At 38.2% G+C, this 21,945-nt stretch overlaps 1 protein-coding gene across 1 annotated transcript in view; it reads right to left on the bottom strand.

Annotated features, from left to right (window-relative positions):
• LOC127662337 (protein quaking-A-like) overlaps positions 1–21,945 on the bottom strand; it is a 188,538-nt gene that overhangs the window by 15,500 nt on the left and 151,093 nt on the right. The window contains exon 3 of the mRNA XM_052153461.1: positions 21,728–21,871. Coding sequence (XP_052009421.1) covers positions 21,728–21,871 — 144 coding nt within the window. The remainder of the gene's footprint in view (positions 1–21,727; positions 21,872–21,945) is intronic.

Raw genomic sequence — 21,945 nt, 5'->3', positions numbered from 1 at the left:
TCTTAACTATCACCAAAACGTGAACAAGACATTTTTGTCTGTGAGAGTGTAGTTCAAATGAGCGTGTAACGCTGGCGTTGATGCTTTGACGCAAATCATGAACGCATCTTCATGGTAGCTGTAGGAAGCGGAAAGCCACAGTCTACTGGTTGATTAATATTGTGGTGGATGAGAGTTTAAGTGATGTAATGCCCATTGCAATGAATATGCAACTTACGTGGGCACTAGTTCTTTCAATGTGTCAAATTCCCACTTAGGGAAACATTTTATGTTTCTTGAATTTGTGCTATTTTACAGCATTTCTATCTTTATACTATGGAAGGCTTTGTTTGGAAAATGTAAATAAACAATCAGATTGTTACATCTTGTTTTGGTCTCTTTCCTAAAATGGAGATAAATACATTTTGACAGGAAAAGTACATAGTGTCAAATTTCAGCATTTTCTAAATCTGAGATTAACCACTATTATCTACAAGAAATTATGAGATTAATCCTGATTACATCTACTGACAAAATAATTTGTATCTTTCATTGTGGCTGGCTCTCTTTAAAATCTGGCCAGTCATGTGTTCAACAGGTCCATGTTCAATGAGAATTCTTTATTGCTTTATTAAAAAAAAAAAACAATTGAATTAAGGGAATTATGCATTTTTAAAGCATAATTCCTGGGCAAAACAGTGATCTGATGGCAAAATATCAGTATTGGCGTATAGTTTTTTTTTTTTTTTTTTCCAAATGGTCATACAGGCAAAAAAATAAAAAAAAGTCATATAGGTGCATTCCTAATCTTAATCTCAAAAACCCAAAATTTTGGTTAATAAATCATCTTGGTCTTCATTAAACTTTCCTTTTATTTTCCAAGCAAATTAACTACACTACGGAATCATTATTATGCACACAAACACAATCAACCAAAATGGGTTCAGGGTTCATAATGATGTGTAGCGTAACAGCACAAAAACCACAATTCTCAGCAGGAATTTAAAGTCAGATATTAGACACAAAGAGAAAGAGAATTATGCATACTTTGGATTACTGAAATAAGTGCAAACAGGAGATCGCTCAACTCAGAGCAGATAAAATGCAAAAAAGCTCTCATTTCCAACTGGAGAAAAAAAAAAAAAAAGAACCTAAGATGAGGAGAGAGATTCAGATGTATACATCAAGTAACAGACACACTTAAGGGCTAACTTTTTATAGTGTTTCAAAGTTTCCTTAAGACAGCACGCATCAAAAGCCAAACTGCTTTGACAGACACCATATTTTAGTGTTATTGTGAGAGTTTTCCTTAAGGGACTTTTGACTGCAGAAACAGCATTCCTCTAGATTAGTACAAATCCGCACAGCCACATGACTCAAAGCTGAGAGGGACCCGGCGTAATTTCCTCAATCAAGAAAAAAAAAGCAAATGAATAAATATGTGTGCTAAAGCTATGGATGCCCCCTGCATGAGTGACTCATCCATTCCTGAGCACTTTAGAAATTCAATAGACACAAAAGCATTCTCTTGTATAAAGCAAAGCTTTTGTTCGAACCCTTCACATCTGAAGAGCTTGTGGAGAGCCAATGAGGATCATCTCTGAACTTGTTACAATAACACCGCTAGTGTGGAGACAGAACAAAAGACAAATGGCTCTGTCTAATTTAATGCAGCACGGAAAGAGAAAAACATTCTTCTTTTGTCCATTTCACTTGACAGGTAAAGCACACAGAGAGAACAGAGTTTAACACCCTAGTGAAAATGCTGTCCGTCAAAGGGTTCACCTTAATCCTGTGAATTTTGAGCGACCAACTCAGACCCTTAACCACTAGGCTACCGCACACAAAGAGTGAAACATTCACACCAAAAGGGTTCCCATGACTAAGTAGCATCCCTGTCACACATTCTGTGTTACAAGAGATCTGTCCTCTTTGCTCTTATTATGGACGGTTCATCTCAGATCAGTGTGTGTTATGCACAGCTGCATTAACGGTCTGAACTGACAAGATCTGTACCAGGGTTTTGTGCCCGGTGAGGGTGAACTCTCACTACAGGCCTATACAAATGCATTAGGCCAAAATGAATGATTAAAGAAATAGGGCTGATTGTAGTTGCTAGATTTTTTTTGTTGATATGGTTACAAAACAGCGAGAGAGAATGCAACATATTTATAATGACAAAAACTCTACCATCACCCAAAATAAAAATTCCAAAACTGAGAAAAAAAAAAAAGAAAAAACCTTCCCGTTTTACAAAAGAGTAAGTGAGGATGCCTCTTTGTAACCTCTCTGGCATTTCTGTTGACGGGGCAGATGGGAATGTTTTCCCTTTAAGAGGGGTGCGGCACAGGATAAACTCTCTGACATGAAAAGCCCCAAAACACTATAAACCATCACACTCTTATTTCTGCTGATATGGCCCTTTCTGTGGTTGGCCAAGTCCTAAATCCAAATAAATTTCATTACATTTCAGTGCTGCCAGTGAAAGGTGATTGAGTCTATTTTCTCACCGACCCACACATCCCACAAATAAGGACTTTGTTTCCGGATTGTTCCGCAGAGTATTTAATGAGGCTGCAGTGCCACTGAAACTAGAATTTACTCTCCACATGACTGAGGTGAGACAGGGGTCAGTGGAACATAGACTTCCATTGAGGGCCTGACACGTTTTTTTTTTTAGATTCACTGTAAGATTAAAAATGGACATTTATGTTTAAGGTCATGCAGTATTTTCCTCCTTTTTCATTGTTAGAACACCCCATTTCTGCCATCCATCCTCTCTGATCTCTGGAGGCATTCTTGGGATGCTTGTAAAATATGTAAAGATTATTCCAGGCAAGGGAGTGAATGAGTCAGAGAGAAAGAGAGAGGGGAAATAAGAAGACGCAGCATTTACAGAGAGCTGTGTGTCATAAGACATGGGAGAGGCTCAAGGGATATGTCCCTCTGATTTAACCAACAAAAGCTGACACAAGAGAATGATTCCACACACACTCGAATGTGTGAGACAAGAAAAGACTGCTCAATAATCCTGCTCTATCCACAGGAATCAGATTCAATCAATGGGGTCTATATGTTAGGGCAGCAGAGTGATTCAACGGCTCTCTTTGTCCATCGTGGACGACAAGGGATGGTAGAATGTATGTGACAGCAGAGTTTAGGAGTTTGTCTATAGAATTACATATAGAACTGGTATTTACTCACCATCATGTAAAACATTTAAAACAGCATAATTAGAGATGCACCGATCGACCGGCCAGGGACCGGAATTAGCCGATTTTCTGCATGCTCGGCCGGATCGGTGACCGGCCGGTCAGCCTCACGTCTTTCAGATTCCAAGCCGGTCCGTTTTGTTGCCAGTGGCACAGGCAATAACGTCACAGCCGCACGTAAACATGTCATTGGCGTGGAAGATCTTCACTGTGAGTGAAGAATATATAAAGTTCGAAATGTGTAATAATTGTAAGGCCAATGTAAACCGTGGGGGAACCACCACAATAACTTTCGGAACAACAAACCTAATTAGACATTTAAAACACCATCACCCAGCTGAAAATGCCCATTTTAAAAAATAAGCTATAAAGTGAAAGCGGCTAAAGCTAGCCAGAGCTCAGAGCCAGTCACAAGTCAGCAGCCTCTCCTATCACCCCTTGGAATGAGCAGCGAAAAGACCCATTACGAGGAAAATGATGGAATTCATGGCCCTGGATGACCAGCTGTTCTCCATAGTTGAGGACAGAGGGTTCAGAAATCTGATACATTTCATCGATACAGAGTAGGAGGTTATTTTCCGACGTCGCGTTGCCCGAATTGTTTAATCTCGTGTCATGTCACACACGCAGCCTGTTATCTGTCAACATTTGGCAACAAGTGGGGTGCCGGATGGCAGATGCAGGCTAAATACTATACAAATTGTGCCGTTGTGATTTCATGTGCTGAGTAACGTAATTTTTCCCACCGTGTCCGATATTAAAATCAGTGCGACACACATTGCAAAAGGCGTGGGCATTGTCGATATGGCTTCGGGATATGAAATTAAATTCTTCCATCCAGCTGTTTTTAAATGTACATGTATATTTAGTTTTTTTCACCGGAGCACCAGCTGAGTCTTCCTCTCCCATCTACCATAAATGCTTGATTTAACATCCCGCTTCTACTGCCTGCGCAGATATCAACAGCACAAATGGGTTGTAGGTTGCCAGGTTGAGGTCATAAACCTAAATAATTGTTTTGCTAGACGAGTAATAAAGAGAAAAAGGTCCATTTATAAAAATAGTGGAAAATGACGTGTTATATAAAGCAACTCATTTGCAGTTAATTATTATTTCTACCTCTTTCCAGTCACAGAGCACTTTATTTTAAGAGTTGTTTAAGTGAGAGAAGATCCTGTAACTTAGTGCAGTTTGGGGGAAATTGTAATGTTTAATAATTTATTTTATTATGAAAATAAAATGTTGCATTGAAGAAAGGTACATTTTGTTTGTATATGCGGTCAATAATAGGTATCGGTAGGTCACACTTGCAAAAAATTGGAATCCGCCAAGAAAATTGCAATCGGTGCATCTCTAAGCATAATACATGATATAAAACAGCAACATTGTATCAGAGTCAGTTTCCTTTTTAAGTGAAGATATATAACAACTGGTGTCAGAAGTTGGCGTTCAGTCATGTCCAGTAAAGAATCTCCATGCTTGTTTTTACCTGAAGATATGGGTGAGACTCATACCAGACATAGGTATACAATCTCAAAATTAGCTCATTTATTGGCAACAGTGGATATCAAAGGATGATTTTCAATAAATTTGTTGTTCCGTGAATCATTCCTCACAGTCTCGAGTTTTTCTATCTACATTTAAATAAAATATAATAATTAAAATAATATAAATAAAAAATATGAATTAAATACAAACATGAATTAGTGTTAAAATAAAAGAAAATATTTCACAACTATTTCAGGATATCTCAAAAAATGGTGAAATTAACTTTATATTCAAATGCTTTTTACAGAAAAAAATACAAATATTAAAAATGAATTTTAATATATGCTACATAGCTAATGGAAAAACACACACACACATACATACATATATATATATATACACACATTATATATATATATATATATATACACATTATATATATACATTATATATATATATATACACATTATATATATATATATATATACACATTATATATATATATATATATATATATATATATATATATATATATATATATATATATATATATATATATATATATATATATATATATATATATATATATATATATATATTATATATATATAGACACACACACACACACACACACATATATAATATGGAGAGAGTCTATATGCAATTTGGAACAAAAGACAACTATGATTAGAATCATTGGGATAGATGGTAAAACAAATTTAGGTTATCTTTTTACAAAAAAAAAGAAAAGAAAAGAAAAGACAAAAAAAAATTACAGAGAGACTTGGCAGAAAAAAAACGGCATGGGACCATAACTAAAGGTGTTGAAAAAGGTACAAAGTCTATTTGTTATCACACAATTAATTTTTAATTTCTAACTAAATTTCTAACTTCTAATTTCTCTAGCCTTAGTCACTTTCTGTGCTTCCAATGTTGCCTTTAAACAAGACAAATATATCCTTCAACTCCACCCTCATCGCCATATTTCCCAAAATCTACATGACTCTGGCTCCTTTCCCTCTGCCTCATAAATGACATCAAAGACCCCACTAGTGTTTTTGTGCTGCTCAAACTCCTTTATGTAAACTTCAACAGCTGCCCAGCTAGCAAAGAGAGATTACTGTACATGACAAGCATTTTCACCAACTTTCTGCTGTCAACGGTGTTGAGGTAAAGCCCTATAAACGCTCTGACAGCCTCCTTGCGTGGAGCAAAACCTGTCAGCTTGAGAAACTAGTAGAACCCCTAATCTTTTATATTATATGATTTGTTGAAGGAATGAAGTGTTCAATGTTTGGCAGAGTGAAGCACAGTTTTATGTCCCTGGTTTGTGATGGTGAATGAATGGAATTTTTGAGAAAAGTCACTGAAAAATGTCCAGCAACTTTGGGACTCAAGGACAAGGCCATCAACATCCTCAACAAGCTATCAGCCTTTTAAAAAAATACAAATCCCCTTCACTCAACACATCATCTAATTCAGCTTGTATTTCACAATCCAATTATGAAATCTGCTGAAAAAAGTATTAAAAAAGGCAAAATCTTTCAAAGCTGGTTGCTGTATAAAGTTCCCTCCAGTGATCACTAAAGGGGTCTCTTATTAAAAAAAAAAACACACACACACAGTAAAGTATGGTAGGTATTTTTTAACTGAGGGGATTGAACTAAACACTTTAAACAAGCATTCCCACAAGCATTCCCACAGTGGACCTGATTTGATTACATAATATAGTGGCAGGTCTGATCCATGAGAAAACTGCGGTCTTCCCTCGAGCTAGACACATAATTTGTGCCCTGTGAATTACTTTGAATAAAATGTGTATCCATATAATATGTAGGTCAGATGGGAGCTTGACAGCTGTATTTAAAATGCCACACAGATGTTGAAATGCACCGGACACAGCCATCCATACGGGATTACTCTGAATTTCACTAGAGCGGCCAGCAAGAACACAGATTAGAATGAGCAAACAAACAAAATAATAATCCTAAAAAAAAAACACATTGATGTGATCTATGCTTTCCATACAGTGCAACAGTAAAACCTTCAGCTCACTCACCCGCTTCCTCTCTCTTTCTCTAATATTCTCTCCCATTCTGCTCTCCCTCTCTCTGCCAGACAATGTTTTGTTCTGCTTCTATGATCCTTTAATGCCACCCAATCGAGCTGAGAATATCTTGAAAGGATTTGGTAAGGCTGATCTGGAGGTTTAAATACTGCCGGATTTGCATCAGATTCCGAGATTTGAGAGTCGAATCTGTTCCACGTGCTCCCTGTGCCACCCGGACAGTCACCTCTGGACTGTGACCCAACCTTGCCCACTCTACAACCCCTTAACCTTATGTTTAGCTTTGGGTGCAAAATAAGAATGAATCAGCTGACAGAAAGAAAAAGAAAAAGACAGAACAAATAAATCTACAAAGCTGAATTTATAGGATTGCCTCTTGAAAGCACTGAACATGCAGTAGGGACTGATGTACCACATCGAGGCAATGAACTTTCCATTAAACCCATATGAAAACACTGCTTCCCCTGATGGCCTAACAGAGGTTACTCTACAGTCAAGGTTAGGCAGCTGCAAAGCGAATTCACAAAATGAAGTGTTGGCCAGCATAGTCAAGGTCTCTTTACTGATAGCTAAACTGCTCTATGGTTCAGGGCCATTACATTAGCAAGCAGACGGCAAATCCTGATCTAGCATTGCGTGCTGCGTGAAAAGATGTTTTGCTTGAGCAAAATTGGAAAAATATATTGCATGTGAAAGTACTACAAGTACAACCAAGGTAGTACTTGCAATACTTGCTTGATTCCCTACTCAGTTTAGCAGAGTTTCAATTAAAACCATGAGACATGTACTGCCAATGAGAGATTATAAATGAGTAATTGAGTCAAATTGTGCAAAACTGAGAAGAAAAAAAAAAGAAAAAAGAAAAGAAAAAAAACTCCAGGAGAGGTTCAGAATAATCTACCAATTAAAGTGACAAAAAGAAAACTCTCAGATTGGACCAACTGTTTGGGCATTTCTTGCCTATGGACTCCGCCAACTGTGGCCACAGATTATGAAGGTATAGCAGAGGGATAAAGTGTTCTTCAGTCAAACAAATTTAGGTATGGAATTCAGGGTATAACAGGATGAAATGCGGCATGACTTGAGCTAAAATGCACCATACCACAATCCCGTTTCGCCCTCGAAATCATTGTGCAAGAAGATGAAAGGAATCCATTCCTGGCTCTCTCCTTAATTTGTTCAAGAGGATTCTCTAGATGCCAGGGCTGATCGTAGTGGTCCCAGTCCCAGTCTGACTCCTAATAGGCAGATAATTAGCACAGACACCATGTAACAGGGGTGGGAGTGCAGGAAGCCAGAGAGGGGCAAAAACATCTCCAGAACCAGGCTGCCGCGGAAATACTTGCGTTTCAGTCTGCCGCTATTCTCCCTCAAGTAAAAGGATTATTGGTCCATTCAAAGGAAATGCAGTTGGACTGATGTCCGCAGGGGATCTTTTATGGGAAACAAAAAAGATTACAGCCAACTGTTTTCAGAAGAGTAAGGGACTGGACTAACCTCTGGAGGTGGCCAGCAAACTAAGAGGTTTATGTTATTTATCCAGATAGCTTGTTACAGAAAAGAGCGTGGGGATGGACTCTTCAACTTTTCAAAGTCGTGAGTCAACTTTGTGACTCTTTCTAGAACAAATGATGGGTGTAACTAATACCCCTAATTATATTTGGGACTGTCAAATCTAAATCTTGTCTATGTTCGTTGACAAATGTTTTTTTTTCCATTTAGCCAACGATAATGAAGACTATACAAAAAAGGTGCATCATGACGATAATGAAATTTTTTTTTTTTAAAAGCACACTGTTGACAAAAATTAGATAAAAAAATAATACTGCAAAAAGAAACAACTGTTTATAGGAGACATTAGATATGGAAAACCAGTGGTAAACAGCTGCTGATGTATTTGCGTTGATGCAATCGGACCATGGTTCGGACCCAAACAATATGATGCAAACAGAGACCAGCGGGGGTAGGGGGAGGGTTCGTTCTGAGCAATCGAACAAAGCATGAAAGTAGCCTCAGTAGGAGACTTGAAACAATTCAATAAGGGTAAGTGATGTTCCACCCATGTGCTGAGAGGTTTGGATTACTGGATTTAACAACAAATGAGAACAAAGCCTACTCCTGAAAAATCGGTTTTTAGGTACATTTGTCTTTCCTGACCTCAATTTGAGCTCACCACACATCCCTGATACTAATTCTATTAGTTAATTCACAACATTACAGATTCACTCCCAATCGCTCTTCTTTTGTGGTATCTGTTACCAGTAGTGTTGTCAAAACTTCAGTACCAAGTTGATACTAAAATAAAAAAAAGATGTAACAATACCAGTTTCTGCATTACCGGTAGTACACAACACTGCCTCGATCCGTTACGAGTGCTCAGTATGACTGACACACGACAGCTTTAAAATGCTCACAGGCTTATATTACTCCTTTTACAATTAAATGAACAATCAATCAAATTAAAATCTTGACATGTCCTAGTGTGATTTATTACATTTACGCATTTGGCAGACGCCTTTATCCAAAGTGACTTACAGTGCACTTATTACAGGGACAATTCACCCGGAGCAACCTAAAGTTAAGTGCCTTGCTCAAGGACACACTGGTGGTGGCTGTGGGGATCGAACCAACAACCGTCTGATTACCAGTTATGTGCCTTAGCCCACTACGCCATCACCACTCCACTTATTAAACTGCTAAAGGCTACAATCTTAGAGTAGATGAGCTGCGTATTTTAAATGAATGTACTGTATAAATGAGACTGCTCATACACTGTAAAGCGCACTGTAAAGCGCATATTACTTGTAGACTATATATTTATAATTAAATCACAGCATTTGTGCTTTAATCTAAACTCAATTTTATTGATATGGCATTTAAAACAACAGAGTTGACCAAAGAGCTTCACAGTATTCAAATTTAAAAACATAACATTTCAAAATTACCCCTTACACAAACACCAGTAATCTAAAATACAAACACTCCACAATTGTGTCCTACATTTCATATGTCAAGGCCAGTGTAAAGAGATGAGATTTTATATGTGACTTAAAAGTATACAATGGTCACACTGGGCCGTGTCGCGAACTGTTTATCTGGAAAATTTAAGCTTCCGGCAACACGCGTCATAAAAGCAAGATACAAAATAAAAATCTAGATGCCAGAAATTGAATAAATTGTGACAGGAATATATTACAACTGTATAGCAAAATGTAATATTCACTGTAACAATAATAATAATTACGCAATACTGTACATCACAAGCAAGACTGTTGTAAAAATGCAATGACATGTTGAAAAGTTCTATTTTCACTTGTTAAATGTTTCAAGAATTAATTGATTAGACACCATTTTACGAAAATGTAACTTTAATACACAGAATTCTGGAAAATAAAATTATTGAAATAATTAAAATCTTAAAAATAACTAAACTGGTGTGTTCAATAGTGCAACAATATGTACACATATTTTTGCTGTGGTATCAAAATTTGTATCGAGATCTGTGTAATTTTACTAGTGTTGAAATGTTTACCAATTACTGAAATTTTGGTACCGTGACAACACTAGTCACAGATTTGCAGTAAGGGCTGGAGAAGTGGGGCGTAAGGAAATAAAAGCAGCTCCATCTATTTCTATACTTGAGAAAATATTATAATTTCTCCAACAGCTTTCTGTTAGCAGTCCAGAACAGCTACAGTTAGTAAAAAATAATAATAAAAAAACCTCAGGACTACCATGGCCAATTTTGAGAGGCCCAGTGTGGTTTGCTTTAGCATCTAAAGAATCGAAAAGGTCCCAAATAAATGATAAACTAATTGGTGGGGGAGTGGATATTTAATGATGCAAGATTATGTAACTTTCCTAAAAAAAAAATATCTACAAAACAAACAAAAAAAACACTGCTTTACGGATGTCTACAGTATCTGGTGGCTTGACCCTTTGTTCTGTTTGTACCAACAATTATTTAAGGTCAATGTTGAGAACTGATGTCTCCCCAGCTAGCCATTAGCCACTCCACCAAGCCAGTGCCAGGGCTTTTACAAGCTCATGGCCGAGTACGTTCCCATTACCCATGATCCCTCACTCTAGACCCTGCAGCTGGGGTTTGAGTGTGATTGGATGCGACAAATGCTCTGAAAACAGGGACACGAGAGCACTCCCGGACAGGTTACACTGACCTGCAGGGCAACTTGCACACATTTCAGGAGGCTGTCGTCACAGGTGGTTGCCTTCACTGTGATTTTTTTCCTATCCTTTTGTGCTCCAAGATCTCCAATGACCTCTGCCAATGAAACTCAAGCTGTGGTGAAGTAATGCAGTACAACAGAATTACATGGCAGCTATACCAATGAACGCAGCTGTCTGAGATATAAGAAACTACCGGAAACCAGTGCACCATTGCCATTAAGAGGTGCTCTATAAAAAGGCAAAAAACATAATTTCTAATAAATTTAATTTCTATACAAATAAGTCATTAACTGGATAGGCATTCTAACAAACACATGCAGAAACAACAGCAAGCAGCCAGATGTAACTTTGCTGTGGTTTGTCACATCGGTCTGATAGGTTAGAGTGATTACGTATGTTCAAAACAAGGTGTTTATTGATCAAGACATTCTGAATGCCCAGAACAGGACTCATTCAGGCAGTGATACACAAGACACATGGCCTGTGAGCTGATGAGGAGAATTTGGCTGACGAGGACGCTACGCCTCACAGACCACAACGCCTGTCTTATATTAAATACACCATCTGTCTCCTCCTCTCTCTCCCCTCCCTGCATTCTCACTGAGGGTAAGAGAGAGAGGCATATAACCAGGTGTACAGTGTGAAATGAACCATGCTTCTGAAATGGGAAAAGATTACAAATGCAAAGCATCTATGACAAGTCAGAGATGCTTGAAACCTTTTCAGATTGGGGACTCATTGTGCTCAGCAGAGCCGCTGAGTGTGATGGTTATTGTAGTACACTGTATGATAGACATGCCAAGAGAGACAGTGCAAGAAAGAGTGGGAGTGTGCGTAAGTGAGTAAGAGGAGAATGGAACAGAGCTCCAGGCTATAGTGCAAAACACTGCTAACCCAGTCACTTTGTTACAGGCAAGGACGAGCCTATTCACAGAGAGATACTGCAAGCATTGTGTTAGCACAGGTCCCTCATTTCTATACTCTTTTAACTCCCTCCTCCTTTCCTTTGTGGTCTTTCATGATACTGGAAGCATCATGGAGGACACTGAGAGCAGCACTTTTTGTCTGTAGTCGATTTCTGGCTACAAGCGTAAGCAGAAATGAAACAATTTTATTGGGTAAAAAGGATAGTAAGAAAGGAAGGAATAAAGAGCCAGTCTGCTGGGCTTCAGCAGCTACATGCACCCACATACAGCTCCAAAACTATTGAACCGTGGAGGCAAAACTATTACTACAGATACACCACTTTCAAGCAGGAAGGGCCTCCTTGACATAAACAGAACACAAACAAATACTCTGATATAAGATGTTCCACACAGCCATGCGCATCCACAAAAGATACAATTACTAGTAACATACTGAGTTTTAAAAGGGATTCAAAAGGAGGTCGTTGTCCACTGTTATAATTTAAAATCTTTGCTCACTCCTGTCAACTGCCGCTTCCAGTGCACTGACACTAAAATAACCTCCAAAAATATTTTGACATGCCATTTTAATTAGCTGAGGAAAGCTAATGGACACATAGTAGCCTAGATTCTTAATGAGGTGTCATAGGTGTGAGCTTCTATTTCACAAAATTCCCTAATGCACTCATACCAACTGGGAGCAGACATGCTGAAGTATGCTTTCTTGGAAATTGCTCACATTCAAAATGAGTGCCTATTAGGGTTGTGCCGATGGACGATATCATCACGATGTAGAGCCACCATCGTGATGCCACGCCCCCTTTTGCAAGTCTTGCTAGTGTGACTCACTAGTCTCTTCTATAGTTAACCTAAAAACTTTGCAGGGATTGCTCTGTAAATTAAATTGAGAATATAACTAATGCATATATGCTATTTTAAATACTGTAGGATATGCCAGAGACGTGACATGTTTGTCTGTGAAAATACCGTGTCAGGCAGGCTACACAAATATTGATCTTGACATTGTTAGCTTCTTGTCTATTTTTACATGTCTTACACTGTACATTTAGATTAAAATATTTTATGTTGTAGGCTACAAGAAAATAGCCTTTATTAATTAATTATTAGTAGTTGTAGTGTCTCAGAAAATCTTGCTCGTTGTCACATAGCTCTTGTATACACTGAAGCGGCAGTTTAAGATAAACCCAGACCAGCGAACGTCAAATAACTTTTGTCTGGTTAATACTTTTAAAGAAAAATTTCCTTGGCCATAAATCCATAATGTCAAATCAAATGAAAGACACAAGGCGAATATGAATAACACACATTTATTAAAACATAGAAGAACAACAAATAGGAACAAGAAAACTGGAACAACACTCAGACCGAAACTCGGCATTAACATTTCACTTATAATTAGCAGCACAATTAACTTCAGCACAGGCTACAAAATAAATTATGTTATTGAAATATTGTAAAGTGGTCATTTGAACTACACAAATGAACGTTTAAAAAATAATATGCAAAATCGAATAGCTCCGCAACGGATGGAGAAAAATGCGTAAAGAAATCTAATATCTTTCACCATAGACCATGTTTAAATTTCGATGTTTCTGGCCAGAAATACCAACATATTGACTTTATCTGGTTTTAATAAGCTGCGGATTGGAGTAACTACACTACCCGCTGTGCTTAAGACCCGCTCTGATGGAGTACTGGTAGCACATATGCACAGATATTTCCGTGCTAATCTTGCCACTAAGTCAGCGGGTCCTCTTCCCCATCAATGGCCATTTCCTGCAGGTACATGGTCATTTCTGCCTCGACCTTTTGCTCATCAGTGAGTAAAATAACGAAATTATAGTTTTTAAGTGGAAAATAGTATTTATGTAAAGAGATATATTAAAATAAAGTGCACAACTCTTCTTAAGTGACAGCTAAAAAAAAATGCTTCACGTGTCGTGCAACCTACTGATAAAGCGCCGACGAGTCATTAGTTGGGTTAGTAAAATAACGAAATTATAATTTTTCATATAATTTTTGAAAATTATATGAAATTATATAATCCCCCGCCCCACCCCACCGACGATATCATCGTCCATCGCAATGTTTTACTGTCAACATCGTCAACTGCCAATTTAGGGGACATCGCCCAACCCTAGTGCCTATCAGAGGGAGGATATCTCAGGCTAACATTTTTCCAGAAGGCCTTTCAGTAGGCCTGAGATATTAAGAACAGCAGGATTAACACTGACCTCATATACCTACACAGCTACTGCCAATCACTAGTAAAACTCTACTACATTCTGTTCTCATATGTGGGTGTTTCTTTAACTTTGGCCAATTTTTTTTATTTTTTTATAATAATAATAATAATAATAATAATAATAATAATAATAAAACAAATAATCACAATCTATTTTAAATACTGTTTTGGCCTCTTCCTAGACAAAGACTTTCAATATTAAACTAAGAAAAATACAAAATATGACTACATGTTTAAAGCTATGATAATCTAAACAAAGAGTGAGATATAGATATATATATATATAGAAGCGCTAAAGATGCCCGAATTTGAAGAAACACAAACCTCTAGGAAAAATGAACAATGCCACCTTGTAGCAACTTTTAACTTGGGGCATCTAAACTTGTCATTAAATCTGCAGGAGATTAGAGCCCAATTGTTGGTGAAGTTGCTATAATCCGTGACATGGTGCAGCATTGCTGTCCTTTATCTTGGACTTTAGGAAAGAAAGGAAAGCCCAAGATAGCAAGGATTTAGAGGCAAATGACTCCAGGATACATTTGCATAGAGCAAGGAGTGACGTTACGTAATCTTGTCAAATAAAAGTACATAAAATCTCCACACATGGCTTTGATTTACACAAACAAACAGCACATTTATAAATGGAAATTACAAAATGCAATTTCAGAGATAAGATTGTGGATTCATTTTTAATCATTGCTGTGCTCAATCACTGGTTTTCATGTCGAATAGTCATTTGATCTCATTTAACATAACATGGGATCATATGAAACTAATGATGGAGAGCGAGAGGAGCACTACATCTCGCACCTGATTGAGGAAGAAAACGCAGCTCAAAGTCCAGATACACTACAAACTTTCTTTTGATGTAACACAGATGGCAAAATATGAGAGAATTTCAAAAAAAAAAAATACAAAATAAGTAAATACAGAAGCACCCTCTTTATGAAATAAAGCGGAGCCAGAGCTGCCATTCTGCTTAAGCAACACTTGCATGCTCGCGTCTCTAAAGGAAACACCCCGCCAATATATCTTTAATGCGTCCTTTATTAAAGTTCAAATAATAAGGAAGCAGGTCATATAAATACAGCTGGAGTCAGAAGTTTACATTCGCCTTAGCCAAATACATTAAAAACTCAGATTTTCACAATTCTTGACATTTAATCGTAGAAAACTTTCCCTGTCTTAGGTCAGTTACGTGCGTGCCTTCAGGCATTTCGAAATTGCTCCAAAGGATGAACCAGACTTATGAGGTCCACAATTTTTTGAGGACTTGGCTGATTTCTTTTGATTTTCCCACAATGTCACACACAGAGGCACTGAATTTGAAGGTAGGCCTTAAAATACATCTCCAGGTACACCTCCATTTCAGTACACCTCCTACTACAAGCTAATTGGCTAATTGTCTAAAGGCTTGACATTTTCTGGAATTTTCCAAGCTGCTTAAAAGGCACATTTAACTTAGTGTAAGAAACCTCTGTTTGCTAATATTACATCTGTGGAGTGGTTAAAAAATTAGTTTTAATGACTTAAACCTAAGTGTATGTAAACTTCTGAGTTCAACTGAGTGTACAAGCTTTGAAACTGGCATTTCTGTGTGCTGTCATCACCGCTTCTATGAGTCGCGATAAGTGACCTGATCTAAGGGGAAGAGGCGAGATTGAAACTGAATCCCGGCTCATACACATTCTGGCGCAGGGACACTCGTCCTTCGAACATGCTTGCTGCAGCTATATTATTATGTGATGGCTCGCAACGTAGTGAATAATACATATGTGTTCCGGCATATCTTATCATGAAGCAGCAATACGCAACTCTAAAAAGAGAGAGTTTGTTTTTTGTGAGTTAAAGATGGATCGAAGAGAACAAAAATGTGAGAGAGGGTAGTCTTAGCCAATTGTACACTGCAACAAAATATGTTTTTGATTTGTTTTGGCTGTTTTCCAACATAAGTATCTGAAACTCCTTTAAAACAACTTAACGTTTACTTAAGGAGCTATACTGCAGAAGACAAATTTGTTATCTGAGAAAGTTGAATATAATAAAAAAAAAAAAAAAAATACAATATTTTAACAAATTAAAAAAAAAAAAAAAACATTTACCGGAGAAGCGGCATATTGGATATTTAGACTTGCTTTCAGAGAATATATCTTGAATATAAGTATTTTTTGTCTTAACTGCACTGGCAGAAGTATAAAGAAGTGAAAAGAAATGCACAAAATGCATTCTCTGAAAACAATTCTTAATTTCTTATATGTTGCTTCTAAAGTAAATGTATCTTGTTTTAAGGATTTTCAGACAATGTTAAATGGAAAACAAGACAAAAAGACTAAGATAACAATAGGATTTGTTGTATTTTGTTATTTTTGAGAGTGGTGGTGGCACAGTGGTCTAAGCACATAACTGTTAATCAGAAGGTCGCTGGTTCGATCCCCACAGCCACCACCATTGTGTCCTTGAGCAAGGCACTTAACTCCAGGTTGCTCCGGGGGGGATTGTCTCTGTAATAAGTGCACTGTAAGTCGCTTTGGATAAAAGCATCTGCCAAATGCATAAATGTAAATGTTTAAGCACGTTTAATACAACCTTTAACTCGGGGCACAAGCTGAATAGTTGGTTAAGATCAAATGATTAATCGCTGCAATAAATCACCCAAATAGTCAAATAATTGTAAAATAAATGTAAACATGCTCTAGTTTTGTCTACATTACAATCAGTAACACAGGTGGTGTTCACATACAACGGCTGTTATTAGCTCGTAGTCCAACTGCTCGTCAATAGTCTCAAATGCTGTGTCCACTGGCACGTGGTTAGCGAAACTCCATTCAGTGCTTTTAATCCAGACTTCATATGATGATTGCGTGCATTCGTGGCACTAGATTTACTAAATTCTGTGATATATCAGCATTGTATCGGCCTATAGGCCACCTTGCTCTCTGGATGTCAGCATCGTCCATTAAAAAATCCATATCGGTCAAACACACGTAGAGGGTTGCGTATTGAGTGAAAGATCGATCTTGGGATTGATCATTCAAATGAATATCAAGATTAATCTGAAAAACAATATTTTTACCCACCACTATTGAAAATTAAGTTGGCATTTTTCCAACTGTAATCGTGCATCATTGATAGTGTACTAAATGCTCAGAAGAAAATACACACTGGCATTGTATATTACAAAACTCAGCCTGAAGCGGCAGTTCTCAATGTATGAAATTGAACTAGATAGCAAAATAGTAAACCTAAATGGCTTTCATTTTCAAGAAAGCTAGCAAAAGCACACTTGTACAGTAACTAATTTGTTATCTAATGCAATAACATTACGTGTGCCCAAACCACTTGAGGCCACTGTAATGCATATTAGCAGCTCAAAACAAATGAATTCACCACTAATCACTGTTGTACCAATCAAGTCACTGCTATGAGCTAATCACTCATATAAACTCCACACTGGTGTTCATCTCCAGCTTCCAATTCTTCCTGCAGCAGGGTGCTAGCAAGGGCATGGTCACTAAAATGTTAGTCATGTAGGTTAGAGCAGTGGCTCCCAAACTCTTCTCCAGGAGAACCCTATTTTAACATTCAAAATCCTGAACGAACCACTGTTCTGCAAATGTATCCATTCTATACATAATAATAATATACTTAATAATATAAAACTAATAATTTATTAATAAAATGTATATTGTGGTATGGGATAATCACCTATTACTGAAGTTACATGCATATTTATGTATGTCATTTATTTGTATTACTACAAAAACTTTGAAATGTACATTTAAAGTGGTATTTAATATGAGCTCATGTGAAATGATCCCTTAATTTGTGAGGTCTAATTTGATGGCAAAAGTTTCCAAAGGAAAAACTCCCTGGGTTTACCCACCATCTGAGGGTTTTTGGTACTCTGATGCCTCTTCAGTAGGGCTGCACGATATGGAGGAAAAATGCAATGCGTGTTAAGTTGTTGTTCAATGCGATTTGCTCCAATAATATGATGTTAACGGAGCGTGTGGAACATTGGAACCACCACTGTCCAAATATACTGAATTTTAAGACTATTCCAGAGAACACAAACACAGTGTCAAAACTGCATATAGACTGCATATAATTTAAATGTTGTTTTGATACTCTTTAATGCGGTGTGTGATAGATAGCAGCAGCTGCCCATTCAAATCTCTCCCCAATGTATAGCATAAAAAAATAAAATAAAATAAAAAAAAAACATGAAGGAACATCAAAGGCTATGACGAAAGATACAATAGCAGATATGGAGTAGACTACAACTTACAGAAAAGTGTCTTCTCATGTAATCACTCAACCTGTTAATGTTAAAATGACATGTAGAAAATTAATGGAGAATATCTTGTGTTTTGCCATGTGTGGTCGAACCATAGAGCACTCACGGTACGAAAACGGCACCTTGGAACACCACATCCAGTTTATTCAGGTTTCATTCACTAGCCTCTCTTCACATATCACACACTCAATTTGCACTTTTTCCATTGCCTCAATGAAACCAAATTCAATACGACTAACCAAATCAATATTTGTTTTCTTTTTACCACATACTTTTCTCTTCACCATGAAGCTTTGCCACAAACGTTCATTTGGTTTGGCTAGCTAGCCTGTTGTTTTGATTATTGCTCAATACTGTACAGTAAGAACAAGCAATTTTGCTGCGTCTTTGAAAAAAAATGCATCCTTACCCACTCTCATGAGATGCACACCTTAAAAACCTGCCTATGTTTGACAGTGAAGTAAAAAGTACCAGTACTTCAGTATTCATCATGCATTCCATTTGTCTCGGAAGTCGGAGTACAGAGTAATTTTCAGAGTTCCGAGACCAGAACTGACAAATGGAATGCCCCCGATGTCAGAATTCCTACTCTGAAACTCGGACGAACTCAGAGGACCCAGAGTTCAGAAAGCAAGATGGCTGTGAAGAGCATCGACCGCTGGTTCGATTAAAACATGGTTAACATGTTTTGATACAATCAATTACGCGGAAACAATAACATACCTTCTCCGCTTTGTCATCTTCCTCGAGGTCTCTTAGGTGAAGGGCATACTTATTTTGTAGCTCTCAGTACTCCAGGAAAGTAATTGTTGCACTAGCTCTTTCGGAGGAGTCCATCTTTTTTTCCGACTTGTGTTGTGTAAATGGAACACATCCAACTCAGATTTCATATTTTCTTAACGGATATCACGTCGATCCGGGTCCCGAGCTCAGACTTCCGAGACAAATGAAATGCAACATTAGTCGGTACTAAAATAAAAAAAGATGTCATGACACTGGTCATTTAATTTTACTGATCACTTGGACTATCACTATGACTGATGTTAATACACAATATGGCCAATTATTGTATATTTTTGCTCCACTATGAAAAATTGTTTCAAAGGAAGCAAAACCAGGAACATTGGTGGCCAGTCAGGAACGATGAAACAGACATGGAGTGATAAACAGTCAGGCATTGTCAGGACTGTTATCCTAAATATCAGCACTCTTTGAATAACACTTATCCCATCAGGTCAGAGGACCGGAACTAACAGCTGTAATACTTTTGTAAGTCATTGTGTGTCAGCAATTTCACGAGAAAAGACAGGGTGTTCCTTCAGTGAAGTAAACGGAGTACAGGGTTAAGTGAAAAGGGCTACAGTTGGTGGTGAAAATGAGTCTGGAGGGGGAAGAACTGTGTGAAGCAATCCTCAAGTATTTATATATAAAAATAAATAAAAAAGTGTTTCATTAAATGCCTTAATTCGTTTCATGTTTTGCTGTCGCTACTACCTTCATTACCAGCTCACCTTAAACTTTAATCTCTCTGCCGGTGTGTCTCCTTTACTCTGTCTCTCACTGGGAGTTGAAGAGTTCACAGGGCCTTTGAGCCGAATCTCTCAATCACTGGCCTCTAACCCCGGACTCTGAGATTGCGTGTACGCTGGCAAACACACACTGTTCATGCACTCTCACAGAGTATGACGATTATTTAAATGCAGGGTGTAGAACTGATTCCTTAAGCAAGGCTGAAAATTGCAATTTGGTCTCTGCAAGCAAAAACTGTTCGGCTGTGGCAACTCTTCAGAGCCCGAGCCAGGATTACAGATTCATGCGGAAATGTGCTAGCTGCCTCTCAAGGTAGGTAAAAATCAATATCGCAGATGTTTATAAAGCAGACAGCCCCCGCCAAATCCTTTCCACAATGACAAAATGAAGAGAGCCGGGTGCGTGTGTGTGGGGGGGGTGACCCCATCTGTTTTATGATGTATTTAATAAGACAATTTCATGGCTCTAAATGAGGCAAAGATATCCTTCATTAAGACTGCACAGGCTGGGAGATGGACTGCTTGTCGTTTAGTCCAGTTTAGCTTGGCATGATAAAGGGCATTAGAGTCAATCTGCCACACACAGAACCAGCAGGAAAATTATGTTTTAGAAGAGTGTTATCTGTATGGCAAAACTCACATTACACAGACTTAAGCCAATTTAACCAATGAAAGGATGAGATATGTTACATCAGAGCTATTCACAAACTCAATGCTGAAAAATATATTCGTTTTATATAAAAGACTCAAGCGTTGTGTAACACTAAATGAAACAAATGAGTAGTGAAAAATACAGGCCCCCTGTGAGCCTGAGCAAGGCATGTGTGTGTTTGTGGGAAAGGAGGGATACACTGGAGCTGTGAGAATGACTTTGATCTCAGGGGTACATAAGGTCGGAGTGAAAATTTGAAGAGCATGTAGCCATTTACTCATCTCCCACCCACACAGACTGTACAGAATGACTCATACTCTCAGCCAGTGTATGTTTGTTTTATTTCCAACAAGTGTGTGTGTGCGTGTGTGTGTGTGTGTGTGTGTGTATATAAAGTTTACGGCTTTCTCGCTTAAACAGAACAAAAGAGATACAAGCATAATGGAGAAATAATCCCCAAACAAGAGACGAAATGTGGGGTTTACCGCACCATTCTGGCAGCAAGCGAAAAAGACAAACAAAGAAACAGCAGAAGGCCTAGGAGCAGCCAAAGAACGCCAAGGACTCTGTGTCCTGCTCTGAAATGAAGCGAGAGAAGCACATGGTGGGGCGGAGCAGCTAGTTCTGGCCAGGTTTCAGCGGGTCGAGGCCTCTCCACCATGTCGCCTGATATGAAACAGGCACTTGCAGCTGTCCAGCCATTCTGTTCACTGCAGGCAAACAGCCCGGAGCCAGAGACCCTGACTTCACTACCCCAACCCCCTACAGCAACCAACGGATGCCAGCGGGAAAGTGAAGAATAGAAAGGAGGAATAGGGGGGAAAATATGTGGGAAGCATGTTGCAGAGTGCCATTTGTTCTCAGCTGGGATCTTGATAAAAATATAAAATCCAAAAGTAGAGGGCAGAGGTGGGATTAAAACACGGCCCATAAGCACAAAGGCACCCCTCAGTGTCACTCAGAACAGGAAGCAGTAGAGAGGATTTAGCCTGATTCAACAACACATCAACTGTTGCCTTAAATCATAAGCTCAAGCCGCAGGTAGGTCCACTGAGAAGCTGTCAATGGTCAAAAAGATTTTAACATCTGTTTCCACTATCACAAGCACATTTAGGAAGTTTGAACATGTGTTTTGTAACTTACTGCAGGCACCAGTAGCTTCTTGACCTCTTCGACAGCTCTTCTCATCTTGATCTCGGCACGTGTCTGTGTGTCCTCCACTGTGATCAGCACATGCAGTTCTTCATTTAGGTGCTCCCAGTTTGGCTTGCCTCTGTTCTGCTCTTCCTGAGAAAGAGAACGAATGAAAGAGGGAGATGTCAGTAGTTGTGAAAGGATTTTTTTTTTTTTTTTTACAGGAC

Source organism: Xyrauchen texanus, chromosome 22 (genome assembly GCF_025860055.1).
Source record: "Xyrauchen texanus isolate HMW12.3.18 chromosome 22, RBS_HiC_50CHRs, whole genome shotgun sequence".
Lineage (NCBI taxonomy): Eukaryota > Metazoa > Chordata > Actinopteri > Cypriniformes > Catostomidae > Xyrauchen > Xyrauchen texanus.
The sequence above is the reverse complement of the archived record's forward strand: the minus strand, read 5'-3'. Positions and strand labels throughout refer to the sequence as shown.